General features: G+C 40.3%; 1 protein-coding gene across 2 annotated transcripts in view; it reads left to right on the top strand.

The window, feature by feature from the left end:
* The first annotated feature begins 204 nt into the window (after positions 1 to 204).
* Positions 205 to 16132, top strand: part of ARPC2 (actin related protein 2/3 complex subunit 2) — a 27105-nt gene continuing 11177 nt past the window's right edge. The window contains exons 1-5 of one of the 2 annotated variants that reach the window (XM_017645609.3): positions 205 to 359; positions 574 to 655; positions 7944 to 7978; positions 9410 to 9522; positions 13256 to 13301. In XM_017645609.3, the coding sequence (XP_017501098.1) occupies positions 582 to 655; positions 7944 to 7978; positions 9410 to 9522; positions 13256 to 13301 (268 nt within the window). In that variant the 5' untranslated portion in view covers positions 205 to 359; positions 574 to 581. Of the gene's footprint in view, positions 360 to 567; positions 656 to 3702; positions 3830 to 7943; positions 7979 to 9409; positions 9523 to 13255; positions 13302 to 16132 lie in introns of those variants that run through there. The other variant, XM_017645610.3, reaches the window with a different exon arrangement.

The following is a 16132-nucleotide window of genomic DNA, read 5'->3' as shown; positions in this document are numbered from 1 at the left end:
AGACGCTAGACAGTGAGAAAGATCTTGTGGAATAAACACCCTACGAGGGAGACACACGTCAGGGACTATATCGGGCGGTGGGGGATGGGGGAGCAGTCTGTGGGGAAGTGGAGGCGGGGCGGCGGCATCGCACATGCGCAAACGCAGGCGCAGATCCTCGGCGCGTCTACGTGCGCGTGCACGAGGACCCTGAGCGGAAATGGCTCCGCGGGGCCGTGAGCTCGGGCAGCGAGCGGAAGTGGGTGTGAGAGCGGAAGTGGCCGGCTAGAGCCGGGGACTGGGCGGGGACCGGGCTTGTCTGTGAGGCTGCAGCTCCGGCGGCGGCGGCTCGGCAGGCGGGTTGAGGCTTCGGGGGCCAGGTCGGTCGGGTGGGTGGGTGTCTCCATAGTCAGTGCGTGCGCGAAGTAGCGCACGCTTCTTTCCCTTCTCCCACCCCGATCCCTCTCCCCTTCTCCCCTAACCTCCTACCCCACCCTGACCTCCTCCTCAGGGGGCACCAGGGCCGCTCCCTCTGCCCTTTCCTCCCTTACCCACCCTCACCCGCCCTGTTTCTCCTTCCCCTGCCTGGGGCAGCCGCCGCCATGATCCTGTTGGAGGTGAACAACCGCATCATCGAGGAGACGCTCGCGCTCAAGTTCGAGAACGCGGCAGCCGGGTGAGCGCGCGCCCGTGTCCGGTAGGGTGGCGGGGAGACCCGAGTTGACCCCCGCTAATCCCCAGTGTCGTTCGGCCCCCCGAACATGGAGGAAAGAGATGGGAGACCTGGCCGGGTATGGGACTGCCCCGGCGGGGTGGACGTGGGAGGCGATTGGGCGCGGCGGGGTGAGGGGCAGAGATGCCTGGGGAGAGGCTCAGGAAGGATGCGGAAGCAGTGAGTGGACAGAAGCGCGCGAGCCTAAGGGTAGGAGACCTGTGGGACGTGAGGACAGCTTGGGCCGAACTCTCGCTGGAGGATTCCATTGCCCTCTAGAGCAAGTAGACCACCACTTGCCCCTGTATTCCCCGTCATTGTTTTGAACCCGGAGAGAGCCCGTTTGGGATTGGGTTGGAAGGAGTTTTCAGGAATTCCCAGGACTGGAGGAGGGAAGAAGGTGCAGGCCCAGATCACTACCAGCCTTCTCGCTCCCCACCCCCACCTCATCTGAAGGAGCCGAGGGGAAGACTGAAAGAAGACCCAGTCTTGCAGGCGGAAAAACAGGACCGCTCTAATTTCCCTACCCTGAGCCTTACTGTAAGAGATGCTGGACATTCTGGTACTTATTTCTCAAGCAAAGCTGAAGTCTCTTCTTACACACCCCTTCCTTATCTCTCTTCTGAGATTCTAATTCTCCACCCACTAGCTTTTATTGGTTATCTTATTAATTCTTACACAAGACCCCAGGTCTGTGATTTCTTCTGTGGTAATCTGGACCCAGGCACACATTTAAAAGCCCCCAAAGTCTATAAAGTTCTTAGGTAACCTTTTTGTTTGTTGTTTTAATTTTTGGCCCTCCTAAAGGTAGCCTTAGGACATATATTCAATGTAGCCTTCTCTGTCGACACTAAAATCAGAAGACAGTCATCTCCCCCAAAGCTGTTCTGCTTAATATTTAAAAGTTGAGCCAAGGAAATGCTTTTAGATTCCAGTCTTGGTGTCCTGTGGCCAGTCCCTTTGCCGCATTTCCCCATCTGTGAGGATGGGGCTTCACATCTTGGATGCAATATTGAAGAAATAGGTACAAACTGTTTCTCTTGAACTGGAAACTAGTAATAGGAAAGGACGTGCTTGGAGATACATAGATGGGAGAGGACTGGTGGAGGGGAAATTCTAAGTAGTCATAATGAACGTGTGGCTTGGAGGTATTAAAAAAATTTCAAACCCACTATTTGAATATATTGTATCTCCTGTCTCTTATAAGGCCACAGATTTTATCTGTAAAACAGCATGATTTACCTTGAAGTAATGCATATAGTGAGCCATAGCTTCCGTTTCCTGCCAGGGTCTGCATGCAGATGCTTACATTTTAAACTAACTTGCTTCTTGTCTTCAATCTTACTCACCATTCCTTTGTATTTTAAGTGTTCAAGCTGATCGGCTCTATGTCTTATTCTGTGTAATTGCTGTGTACTTTTTTTAGGAGTGTAGCATATAGGAGGAAGTTAAATTAACTTCTGCATTTTCACAGCTGATCTAGTAGTGCTTTCTCAAGTCCGGGCCAGTAAAGAATGAGGCCTGGGTGGTTATGTACTGATCTACAAGATAAATGCCTGCGCATTTTCAAGTAGAAGCATGCCTTGTAATGTAGGAGTATACTCACATCTATTTGTAAATTAATAACTTTTGATTCCAAAATGTAGCCCATCATGCAGAACTACAGCTCTTTTCCTATTAGAAAATAACCCTTAAAAAGAGCAACTCACCATTTCAGAGGAATAAAAATAGGCACTCAAATCTGGAAGACATGAGTTAGAACCACTAGGATGTATCTTACAAAATACATGTTTTAGCAATATTGGATATTGGGGCAGAGCAGCAAGGTTTGTTTTTTATTCTGGACTGTCTTCCCTTTGAGATATGACTTTAAGTAAGTGTGCTCAAAACATATTCTGCTGAAAAGCATTTGAAAAGAGACTGTGATACCCAGCCTAGGAGATAAGACTTACCTGGGATTGCAAATGTAATGCTGTGCAGAAGCTTGCTTTTAAGCCCAGTGTGAGTTTCCAGGCATACCAGTAGGGTGAGGCATCTGTGAAGTAAAGTATTTATCAAGGGGCATGCCTACTACACCAGAACTTCCACCAAAGGCTGACTAGTGTGATGATCGTAAACATGGGATTCTTCCAATATTCACCACGCAAGAACAGAAAAAGGGGGCTTTCTGAGAGAGCCTATTGGCAAAGTTAAAGAGGCACTAAGGGATGAGATGTGTTAAGGTGGAGATCGGGGAAAGACATTAAAGAAAGGAAGTAGCTTGGAGGAGAAACCCTGGAGATTTGAAAGGCTTTGCCAGTGTGGGAACCTGCTGGAAGAGGTCACCTCCACCTTGCTTTGCACTTCTCAGAGCAAACCAGTTGGGGAAATTAGGGTTCAGAGCAGCGTTTTCCAGAGTGAGTCTTCCAACTTTGCAATGTCCAATACAGTAGCCGATAGCTATGTATTGTTTAAGGCTAGTTAAGTTTAAGATTTAAAATAAAATAACACTAAAGTTCCTCAGTCACACTAGCCACACTTCTAGTGCTCAGTTGCCACATGTGGCTAGCAACTGTCATTTTGGACAGTGCAACTGTAGAATATTTCCATTATTATAGAAAGTTCTGACAGCACCCACACTGTTCCAGCTACTGAAAATGTAAGCATAGTATATAGTCTTAAAAGTAGGTCTGTGGTATATACTTAAGAATACAGTTGCAATGATTTTCCTCTTGAGGTTGATCTTTTTTTAAATGATGCCTCTCTGATCATCCTGCTGGGTCTTCTTTTCTGTGACATCCTATGAAAAGTCTAAACCTCCTTTGGGTAAAGCAATTCTGTCATCTAAACTGTTTAAGAATACATTTGGTTGTGACAACCTTTTAATTTGAAGGCAGCTCTGACAAGCCTAAGGTTTGTTCCAAACAAATCGTTTTTTCTTTTTTGTACCACATTCCTGGGAAAGTGACTTACTGGAACAACTCCTATATCCTCATGAAATGATAGTTATTGGTAAATTGTTTTCCTGACAGCCTAAAAATGAAGAGGATGTGATTAAAAGGCCATATTCAACACTGCAAATAACTTAATGTGCCAGTGTGACAACAGCATTGCCTTTTCATTTAGGAATTCTTACACAGATCCCCAATTAAAGCACAGGTAATGTGGCAAATTAATTTAATTCTTTTGTTACTGTATACACACCAAGAACCCTTTCAGCCTCAGAAGCTAGGCCTGTCGATTTAGCTAGAATCTGGAGTCTAGAATTGAGGAAATGCTGTCAGATGCACATTGCTGTTGATCTTAAGTGCGTGCTGGCTCCTTGCCACAGCTGTGCTTATTGTGGGACGCTGTGGTTCTGTGAGGGGGAGTGAAGCTCAGTAAGCAAGCAGTGCCAGTTTGGGGTGGGTGAGGACTGTGGGAGGAGATATTTGAGAAAGGAATAAATTAAGTCTTGCTGATAACCTTGTTCTTGTTCCTAAATATGCTGTATATCCTCAGAGAAACAGGCCCATTTGAAATGATTTGGAATTAGGACATAGTTTAAGCATTTAGAAAAAATGAAATGTAGTGGCTGACTGACTGAGATGATCTGGTTTACAAGTCATTTTAGTTCAGCATTGCTGCTTGTGCTCTGGTCTCCTTGGGACCACTTTGGGCATGAAGCCCCAGAGCTACACTCTGCCAGACTGATGACTCCCTCGGGTGGACTCCATTGTTTTAGTCATCTTTGTGTCCCAGCGGCCACACTGTATATATAGGCAGCTCAGTACATATTTTCTTGAAGGGGTGGATGAAGTCAGATAGAATGGGTCTTACTTTCTTTAGGAGTTTATCACTTTTCTGATATTGTGTGACTCAGCTTTTAGGTACTCTTTATTCTCCATATTTTGAGATAAAGCTTCACAGAGAGGAGAGTAGGACAACCTCTTACCAAATATGAAATATGATCCGTTTTTGTAGGCTTTGCTGAAAATGGATGTAGGTTCCTTATAGAGGACTTGCAAGAGAATATTAAAAACCTTTATAGTGAGATAGCAGAATTCAGTAATTCCTCTAATTCAGCTCTCGGAAGGGATAACCAAAAGAGGAACACAAGCACCCAGTAGGAAATTCATTCAATCAGAAATAAAAATTCCAAAATCCTTAATAAGAAAGGAGGATTGGATTATAAAGTTGCCAGAAATTCTTTATTGACTGTAGTGACATTCTAGAAGCTTCCTTAGAAAAAGGATAAAACAATTTTTTCTAAAGGATTTTATGAAGAGTTCTTAAAACCCATATGAATAAATTGAATGTGTTTTAGTATCTTGTGATGTCCAGGTAGTGACTGTGAAGGCTCATCCAAGCTGACTTGTTCTAGGGTTCCAGACGTTAACAGCAGTCTGACACTAATAGGGTTCTGTTTCTCCTTGTACTCCTGACCAGTTCCTGATTCTGTGTCTTAACACAATCCCAAAAACCTCTCCCAAGCATGGCTTCAGAGGCTGGTCCCCTCTGATTCCACCTAGAAGGAAAACTAATTCATTGATCCTCCTAGGAACCAGGCACTTTGCTATAAACTTAAACACGGCTTCATTTTGTTTCAGAATGTACCTTTGTGACAGATAGCAGTTCCATTTACAGTTGAGAAAAGCAGGGCTTTTGGGAGTTGCCGTGGGAGTAGACCTGTGTATTAAGCATGGTGCTGGTGTCTTCGTTGGTGACTCCTACCTTGCGTCACACACACAACATGGTGATATTTGTGTGGCACATTTGGGTAAACAGTCTAGCCTATAGATATTGCTACTGGGCTGCCCTAAGGGCTGTGGGATTGTTATCTCTCAAGTCACAAGACACTGCTTTGCTGTATAATTACCATCTCAGTCTTCACAACAGCCTGTGAGATAGGTGTTTTTAATCTGCATTTTCTAGAAAGGGAACCTGAGTCTCAGCAACATTATGTAGTCAGTAAATGACTGAATTGGAAGTGAAAAGTCCCCTCTGAAGGACTTGCTTTTTCTGTGATTAAACTCACACCCAGCATCTGAAACTTTAGCGTGGTAGAACAGAAAACAACCCAACCATTTATCTTTTTGGTCTATTAAGTTGTTACTTTCCCCCAGACCAGTCCCTACTCCCCTCCAGCTCCCTGATTTTAAACTTCAAAAGTAAATAACTAGTCTTGGGATTGGCATATTTCACACTCCATTATGTCTCCTCACTGGGACACAGATGACTTAGGAAGACTCCTTTGGCCTAATGCTCTCAGTAGCCTGCCTTGCTCTTCTGCAACCTTTTGTGCAGCCATAAATAGTAAACTAAAAAATTAATGGCAATGATTTGTCAGATATTCCCAAGTCAGACAGCAAAGCACTTAGTATAGATCTGAGCAACTTCTCCCAGTGGGGATCTGTGCTCAGGGAACTTTAAGAACTAGAGAAATTCAAAATTTCAGAGTCAAAGTAAGATCATTTCCTTACAGATTATTTTTCTTAAGTCTGTTGCTAAAGTGAGAAAGTGAGGAACTTGGTCCTTCGTTGGCAGAATTAAAGCCTGAAGGTAAAAAAAAAACCTACCCACCTACTACTGAGTGATGCAGTATGGACTTCTGTAAGCCTCCACCCTGACTTTTTGGCACAGCCAGCCTTTCCCCAGGAAAATATGCCTCGGTCCTTCCTTCCATTGTGCAGCCTCTTAATATCTCGTTCAGATGGGCCATAGATCAATGTTTGTACTTCTCCTTGCTCTTGTTTATAGAGGTGTGTATAGGCTACAGTTGCAAATGAAAGATTAGAAGCAAGTTGAGTTTCCATCTAGTTATTTTATCATATTCTGAGTACACTGCTTCATTCTTACAGACACACAAAGTGTTTTCCTAAGTTACATATGGATGGCTTTGAAAAAGCAGAATGGAACACTGTATATAATTTGTATGGGTTGATTTTTCAAACGGGCTAGCATATGCTTAATAGAAACCAGTTTCTTTGAAAGGTATTGCTTAGCCTCTGCAGCAGCTTTTTAGGAGTCATAAACCATGTTATATATTCTCTCATTTCCCAGCAACCCTGGAGGGCAATTCGGTCTTAGTTCCTTTTACAGGTGAGGGAGCGGAGATAGTATAAAAGATACATACTTGATGGTGAGGTCTTGAGCAAATTAAGCAAGAATAAATGAGAAAATGTGTGTATCTTGTCTGCTGGTCCATAAAACAAAGTACATTCATTTGAGTTACAGGTTGCTAGCTGATAAAATCATTGTGTCTTCATTTGTTTCCCACCATTGGGCTTTGAGGAAAAGTGCGGTAAGCATGTAAAATAGCTTTTCACTGGGGGTTAATTGACCAATATTGTTTATAGGTAGGATGTATGTCATGCTTTCTAGGTCATAACTCAGCAACATTTATCAAATTGAAGTCCATATACCAGGCTAAGCTGGGAATCACACAAAAATATATATGACTGCCATTGCCTTCCAGAATATGTCTTTCACTTCTATTCTCTTGTTTTATCTTTAGCAGTTCTACAAGGAAGATCACTCATGTTCTTCCATTTTATAGATCAGTAGGTGAGAAAATAAAGGTATATAGGTGTTACTTTGAAAACATGGTCCTGATGAAAAAGCTAAAATTGGAAAATAGTTATCTCGAGTATGCTTAATGATTTAAGTGTTACTTTCTGCTTTCTTTCTAAGGAAGCACAGCACTGGAACTTGAAAACAAAGCTAGGGTAGAACCAGTCAGAGTGCTGCTCCATGGAGAAAGTGGTGAGCACTCTGGTGGTGTAATGAGAAGGGAAGAGGTGTCGTAAGACTACCAGGTTGTCTTTGAAATGGAATAGAACTTTGTTTTATGGCCTGAAATCATCCTTTCACCTAATGTCAATTAAAACCATTCTACACTCTGTTTAGTAGTTTTTCTGCTGAATGTACACCTTCCATTGCTACTGTCCTGTGGGGAAGGCACTGACCAAAAGATGGTGTTTTGTGGTCACATATACAAATATATATCACGGTCTTAAGGAATTCAGAATTGAAGGTAAGCATCAATCACAGCAGAGATCAGACAGCAGCTGGAAAACAAAAGCTTTATCTGTCCTGCTTCCTTTTTTATTCTCCACTTTAAGTAAGTCCAAAGGTTCAGGTGCATGAGAAGATGAACTGTGTATTCAAGATTGACAGTAAGCATGGGATTAGTACAGAATGGTCTGATCTTAGTGAAGCTCAAGAGCCTTTGCAAGTCCTCTTGAAGGCAAGCAGCAATAGTTATCTTAACTAAGGCACTTTTGTTTTGCAGAAACAAACCAGAAGCAGTAGAAGTAACATTTGCAGGTAAGTGTCTTTATCTCAACCCTATTAACAGAAGACATAATATAAAAAATAGAAAACAAAATTGTTCGTAAAATGCATTTTGACATTTGGGGTACTCTACCCCTTGATTGTCCAGTCTTTCTGAGGTCTTTATTTTAAGTGATTTCATGGAAACTTTGAACCACATAGTTAGTTACCTGCTGATATTTTATACGTTTGGGTTTAATTTTTTAGTTCAAACTAAGGTTTGTGTTTTTGTTTGTTTTTTAATTTGAAAATAGTAAGTAAGTTATTATCTTAAAAGAATCGCCATCTTAGTTTGCCGAGCACTAGTATAGAGGGGAAACAAAAAAATGCCAGAGTTAGTCAACAAGGCAGAGATGTTACAGCTTTTTATTCCCTATACAGAATTATGCATTAATTCTACTCACTTCCTGTGTGCACTTTGAGGAGTTAAACAGTCACCCTCTGTGAAATGAGGGTGCTTGACTAGATGTTCTTGAGGGACTTGTTGCAGCTCTGAGGTTCTGTGACTGGAAGCCAGCCACCACTCTTGCCCTTCCTCCTAACTAGCAGAGCCAGATTTCCCTAAGTGATGGCAGTGGCGCCTAGTTTCAGAAACTACACGGGGAAGGTCTCCTGTGGACTGTAGGAGGAAGAAGCCAAGGAAAAGGCAGACCTGTAGATTAGAAAAATAAGAGATAACCAATGGCAGTGTGTAGGCCATGTTTAGATCTTAAATCAAATAAGACAGAAGTAGTTAAAATCTTTGAGATAGAATATTTGAACACTTGACTGGATATGTGATATTAAATTGTTTATAAAAATTTAGGCATGACAATGGCATTGTGGTTATGATTCTTTTAATTTCTTTATCTTCTAGAGATACATTCTGAAATATTTATGGATGAAATGATGTCTGGGATTTGCTGCAAAATAAATCACTGGAAGGGGGTGTGTCTAAATGGCATAAGATAGGCCATGTTTTGATAACTGAAGCCACATCATGGGAATGGGGATTCATTATACTTTTTTTTTAAGCTGATGTTACTGTTCTATTAGGTAAGATAAGACAATATACGTTTATGTACCAGTGCATTTGGAAAACAAAGGGAAGAAGAAAAGAGTTAGGGCCACTTAGCTTATACATTATATTTCATACATGTTTTGAAATATATCACAGTGAAAGGTTTTTTTTTTAATTCTTTGCTCACCACGCTGTGATTAAGGTAAGAATAGCTTTGTAATTTTAGAAAAGAGCAAAAAGATAAGTACTTGACAGTTTTGTCTCAGTGTAACTGGCTGACTTGTCATGTAGATTTAAGTGAGTGCCATTTAACTTACCTGCCTCCTTATAAGGGAGACTTATGTGGCCTGCAACAAGGTAGGCAGGTGCTTTGAGATACTCTTCCCCATTCTCAATTTAAGCAGTCCTATTTGTTTTCCTCACAGATTTCGATGGAGTCCTCTATCATATTTCAAATCCTAATGGAGACAAAACTAAAGTGATGGTCAGTATTTCTTTGAAATTCTACAAGGAACTTCAGGCACATGGTGCTGATGAGGTAAGTTCCACATCATTTTCCTTAGGACTCTTATTTCCTCGTCATCTTTTATTAGTAGCTTGTCACACACTGAAATCACCACCACTGGCACTGGTCACCTGGAACAACTTGCTCACCCAACCAGGGCTCTTGACTGCTTTTCTCACAATGATGTAAAGAAGGGTATTTCCCAGAAAAGGTTTTGGCTATTTGCTTGCTTTTTACTCTGGAGGAATGAGATGTTCCCTAAGCAATGAAAACCGAAACAGCCTTAGTTCTCAAAAAATACAGAAAGAATATATTTCCTTGACCAGTACAAAAATAGCTATCACAAGACTGTGATGGGTTCTGTTTCTGTAACATTGTGAAGCAGGTATGTAACTTCTGTTTAAAGTTCATCAACTTAATTTCTCATTCTGGAAATTTAGCACAAATTTTTGACTTCCTGCTCTTTAGAGCTGGCCTCATTTAGTATCCCTTATTCCTTCTAACTACCTTAGAGGAAATAAGCAAGTATGTCTGTGCATTATGAAACTTGATGGCCATGCCTTGTTCACCAGCTTCTTTCAGTAGCTAAAGTACCAGGTTTGGTTCCTGTTGAACTATATATATTTGCTCTGGGGAGAACCATTTATGGAAGAAAGAAAATGCTGTTACACCAGTGTGCATGTTGTGGTTGGGCCTCAAAGCAGGAAGTATGACTCAGTTCCTGAATCAGTTTTCAAATATCTTTCAGTTTTAACAACTAGGTTCTCCTTAATCTGGTGAATGAAGGTACACCATTTCTCTTTTCTTTCTGATTAAGAATAATAACTCTTGAATTATTTAAAATTTATGTAATGAAAGGCTGTTTGTAAAAGAATATGATCAAAATTCAGTAACTTCTTGGTATAAAAACAAAAATTGATGTTGACCACAGAATGCCAGGAGACATAGACAGTCACTTTCTTAGTTATTCAAACACAAGTGATTTGCCACATAAGTTTAGGGGTAGAGCCAAAATCTTCTCTGATTTGCCACATAAGTTCAAGGGAAGAGAAACAGATTATTTGTATTCAGGGTCATTTTATCTGAAAAGAAAAACTTCAGGAGGAAGACCAAGTCATATAAAGCATATGAAGGATTATTGTATATGTAAAGGATAGTGGCTAATTCTTCTCTTTATCAGATGAAGAGCAAGAGGAAACAGGTGGCTATTAACCCAAAGCAGGGTTAACTAGAAGGTAACTACCTGAAAACAATTCTTAAACATTTGATTAGTGGACAACTAAAAAATTGTGTGTAACCATTTTCCCCAGACTCCTCTCTTTCTAAAGATGTAGGTGCAGTAACAATCATCCTTGGAAAGGAAAAAAAAAAAGTGTTAAGCCAGATTTCTTAAATCTCCTTTCTGGCCTGTGATTTCCTTACAGTGGAACCCCAGAACACATTGCTGTGCTTACAGCTCCCACAAGGGTCAAAGAGCCAAGCCCGTGTCCCCCACTCAAGTGGGTGGAGTCAGTAATGTTCACAGCTTTGGAGCAGAGTGCACAGTAATTGGCTTCCTGGGTTGGTTAAACAGTGACCAGCCTATGATAACTACAGGAAGCGTGTTACCTTGTCACAGGCATTTCCAAGACAGAAAGCCGCTGCTGCTGGGGTGAGGAGTGATAGGTTGCTCCCACCTGTCTCCTGGTGTCAGGTTAGAAGAGGGGGCACAATTGAAAAATGAGTTATGGTTAGAAGTGCAAGTGAAGTAAGTAGAGAAGCAGCAACTGGTTTTGCCAAGGAGAGGGAGCAGAGGAGTTGAACGTGGTGTATGTTTGGCTCTGAGAACCACTATCTCAGAATCTTAACTTAGGAAGCTTGGAATTAAACCAAATCTTAGACACTGATTTCTCCTACATCTGACTTCCCCTTCCTCAGGTGCTGCTCGTACACACAGTACAGAAGTGCAGCTCAGAGGTAGCATTCTAGTTAACATTCTCATGGGATGTGCGTGTTACTTTTTTTTCCCCTAGATCGCTTTAGGAGAAGTGGTGTGGGGGATATCTAAAGGTCACATCTCTCTGTGCCACCTGCAAATTTATGACCTTGAACCTCCCCCTTCAGTTTCTTTTCTGTAAAAGAAATACCTCACCATGGCTGTATGATCACCAGCTAAAGACTGCATGTGGCGTCACTTACCTGCACCTTTTTATAAACAAGCATGATTGCCTATTCATGCTTTGAGATCCACTCTGTTATCCAAGTTTTGGAGATTGAGGATTTCTTCGAGCTGTAGGAAAATGGTTAAAAAGTATATGGAATATTAAAGAATGGCAGGGGTGGGAGAACCTCACTATGTAAAAATTTTTTCAAATGGGACATAAAATACATGGTGTGCTCCTGATGCTTTTTTTTTTAATATCTAGAAACTATATTAAAAATAAGATTAGAAGAAAAACATTGATACTAAGACCTGTTATGGCATGTCCTTATATGCAGATGTGTGGGCACTGAGATACAGCCACAAACAACGGGGTGCCTGCTCGTGTGGGGCTCCCCGCTAGTGTTGCCTGTGTTCTTGGGTTTTCTTTGGCTAATCGAATTGTTTAAAACATACACATGTAACACTTAAAATTAAAACAAAAGTTTGTACTTCTCTTCACTTTGAATTTGGTTACTTGTCATAGAGTAAGTATCCCTTTTTTTGGTAACCCAGAAAATACAAGGAGATGGTTAATGTGATGCCTAGAGACAAAGCCCTGCAGCCTGGGTTAGTATATTGGCCTTAGTTTTACCTGCTTGTGGAATAGTCATGACACCTTCCCTCCCTAAGTATATGTTTCTAATGAGAGTTAGTAATAAGGCATGTCTGTGTTTTGCCTCTTAAAATTTGAGACTACTGAATATTGAAGAGGTTATTAAATTCTAGTGGCTTTAATATTTACCTTTTTCTATCACCAAATAGCTGCCTTTCTACTGCCAAATGTGTCCCATATAATGTATAAGTCAGAACTATTCCTTCCAAAGTGTAAAATTTATCTTATAAACCATGTCAGCCTAGGAGCAGTTCACCTGCTTCCACCAGATGAAGCAGTCACACTGACAAAGAAATAGGAAAGTGTAAAAGGTCCTCTTTGTTTTGTCATTTACTCCACAAAGGCTGCAAAGCAGCCAGAGTAAGTACTTGTTTTGAGAAAAAGACATTTAGAGAGTTCAACCTCCTATGGACCCATAAGTTTAAATAACTGTCTAAGGTTAAATTATCCATTGTCTTTTGCCTTAAAAAGCTGGTGATGAACTAAATAATTTCAGAGCTTACAAAACAAGCAGGCTAACTGGAATCAGTTCCTTACAGTTCTGGTTTTATCTGTTCATTCACCTGGGTTAGTGGTTTGGCCTGTACTTAGTTGATTGCTAATGTAATCTGTTGTCTCTTGAGTTTGGCATCCTTCTGCTCTCTTGAAAATAAAGATGATTATGTGCAATGTATGATCTGGGGGAGAACAGAGAACATACAAACGGTGTGACCAAGTCCTAAAAGAGTAAAGGGATAAGCCTTGATCGAAAAACAGGCCCCAGACTAACCTTTTGGATTTAATTTCAGTTCCATGAATGACTTGCTTGGTAACTCAGATAAATCTGCTTCCCCTCTGTATCCACTTTCCCATCCACTAAATGAAAGTTAGGAAGAAGGCTGGTTTAGGGGAAGCTTGGCAAGTATAGTGCTGGAAAAATAATGGAATTGTCATGGCCTTTGGATTAACATACTTGTTTCTGTATTTTCTAGCTATTAAAGAGGGTATACGGCAGTTTCTTGGTAAATCCAGAATCAGGTATGTAGCAGTATGAGCAACTGTGGAATAACATGGAAAGAGGCCTGGTCCTGTTTATACTGTGCTTTTTTTAGGGAAAGGATTTTGTTTAAATATTATTTGTCTTACAAATGTTTTTGAGTGAGCCAACTTCCCACTTCAACCCTCTCTATAAAAACTGCTTTTAAGGGGCTTTTCATTGTCCAACAGTGGTTCACAGTATGGTGTACAGAATTGATGTATGCCATTTTTAACATTTTACTTGAGGCCAAGTAATTTCCTTAATCTTGCAGCTAGAAGGCCACTTTCATTTCCTCATGATGAGTAAAATGCCTATTTGAGAAGACACAGGAAACACTGATTCCTACCCCAGCCTCTAATAACACATTTTGGTTCTTGTTTTGTTTTGTTTTTTTAGTTGAAATATAGTTGGTTGTAACACCTTTTTCTGTACACTGCACATTTGGAAAAAGAAATAGTCAAAGCTAGTCTCACATTTTCAAGTAAGAAAAATTCAGCCCCTTTTTTAAGCCATTCTTCTAATACATCATCTCTGCTGCCTCTGTGGCCAGAGGAATTGAAAAACACCATGGCCATCCTTGATTAGAACAGCTATGTTACATTGCTTTAAAATTTAAAATGGAAAAAATTTTCATTCCTGTGATTAAGTTATGGTCTCAAATTCTGAGTCATTTAACCGGGCCCAGTAGCAAGAAGTAAGTAGTAATACCCATTGAACATATGTGTTACTCAAATATTATTACTGTGGTGCCTTGATTAGCAAATTGTTCTAAGTAAGAAGATGTGTCTGTCTCTTCCTTTTAACACCAGTTACTTTTGCTACTTTATTTCCTCTACTTTTTTTTTAACATGATATTGCCTCACCACTACCATTAGAATATCTTCCCATATCTTCTGTATGCTGCTCTGGAAACAGAATATTGAGTAAAGAGAGTTGTCTTTGGAATGTAACTTGTTACTAGGAGTATTTGCGGATGAGAACTTTGACTGCAGTCCACAAGAATACTAAAATGTGTTAACCCCTAAATTGATAGTATGAGCGTATTGCTGAAATTTTAAAAACCAAAAGAAAGATAACACTAAGCTTTGCGAGGAATCAAATAATTTCAGAAAGAACGGCAGAAAGAAACAGAACTAGAACTGAAAAATCATGTAGGAACTCTTGGGCTTGCTTGTCACAGCTCAGATTGTGAAATCTATCAAAACAACTGAAATATAACACAGCTTATGTTTCTGTTCCTGGACTTTCTCTTCTGTTTCCTGCTAAGTACAGACATTGCCAGATTGCAGAATTTGTGTTTATAAAAATGCAAAATATAAAAATGTGTGAAAGTATCATCTCTCCTCTTTTTCTGTGAGTTTAGAAGTTTGGAAAACTCAGCAGGCCATACTAGATTTTTTTTTTTAATCCTAAATATATTCTCTTTATCATATCAGAAGCCTTACTTAAAGTCTGGCTTTAGCTATGGTTTTATTTAGTTTGTTTTATGTGGTTTCTTAAAGCTAGCAGACCTCCAATTTAAATGTTTTTTTTTTTACCTAGTCTCGTCTATTTGATTATCTGGTTTTCAGGTATCCAGAATGGAATGGTCATTGATATTATTTAACACTGGAGTGCCAAAAATGTGCTAAGTACTGCCTAGACCAGAGACTAGATAACCCATGCTGTCCATGAGGATAGATCCGACAAAAAAACACAGACCTCAGGAATGCTCTTGGGGAAGAAATTAAATAGCAAAAAAATACAAAGGTTTAAAATACTGAGAATGTAAAATTGTGGTCTTCTGGTAAAATTATTCCCATCAGTTACCTAGAATATGAAATGATCCTCAGTGATGTACAGACACTCTTGCAAAATCATCTATAGGCATTTTGGCACATGTTAATCATTTGATTATATAAAGTAGTGTCCCAGCCTTGTTGGAATTTGTACTCAACATGCTGTAAAGAGGCAGAATAATGTAGTGGTCAGTAGACTTGGATTTCAGTCCTTTTTCTGCCCATATATTGATGACTTCATATGTTCTGGGGACTTTAATAAAATACTGTACATTCTTTTAATTCTCCCAACAGGCTCCCCCATCTCCCCACCCCTTTTTAAACAGATGCAGGAATTACAGAGGTTAGGCCATTTGTCCAGGGTCACAAGACAAGGCCAAGATTTGGACCTGTTTGTTCAACTCAAAGTAGAGTTTTCTGCACTTCTGTCCTGCTGCTTTTGGCAGGGCACTTTGCTTCTTTGAACCTCTTTTTTTCCTCTAAAATGAGAATAACTATATCTGGCCTATGTGCTTAAAAGAATTCTTCCTTATTATTATTATTAAGATATCATTGATGTACAATCTTATGAAGGTTTCATATGAGCAATATTATGGTTACTACATTGACCCATATTATCAAGTCCTCCACATACACCATTACAGTCACTGTCCATCCAAAGGATTCTTATCAAGACCAAATAAAGTAAAATATTTTAAACACTTTGAAAATTTTATAGTGTCTACAAATAAAAGCCACTGGGGCAAGGGTAAATCTCTATATATATTTATGCACTTATATACAGATAAATTTTTTAGGTTTTTTCATACCCTACCTCCATCCACAAAAGGTTCACAATGACATGTAAGGGAGTATATTACCAGAAAGCTACCCAGCTGTTGACCATGTTGGCACTTGGCATGTTAAACAAATAGAAAAATGTGTAACTCACATTAGAGCTTGACAGCATACACAACCCCCCTGTGTCTGGGGCACTGAACTTTAAAGTTCCCAGATTATAACTTCCTCCCACTCCATATTTGTAATCAGTCATATTTGGTAATGATTCAGAT

This window comes from Manis javanica, chromosome 12 (assembly GCF_040802235.1).
Source record: "Manis javanica isolate MJ-LG chromosome 12, MJ_LKY, whole genome shotgun sequence".
NCBI classification, from domain to species: Eukaryota; Metazoa; Chordata; class Mammalia; order Pholidota; family Manidae; genus Manis; species Manis javanica.
The sequence above is the reverse complement of the archived record's forward strand: the minus strand, read 5'-3'. Positions and strand labels throughout refer to the sequence as shown.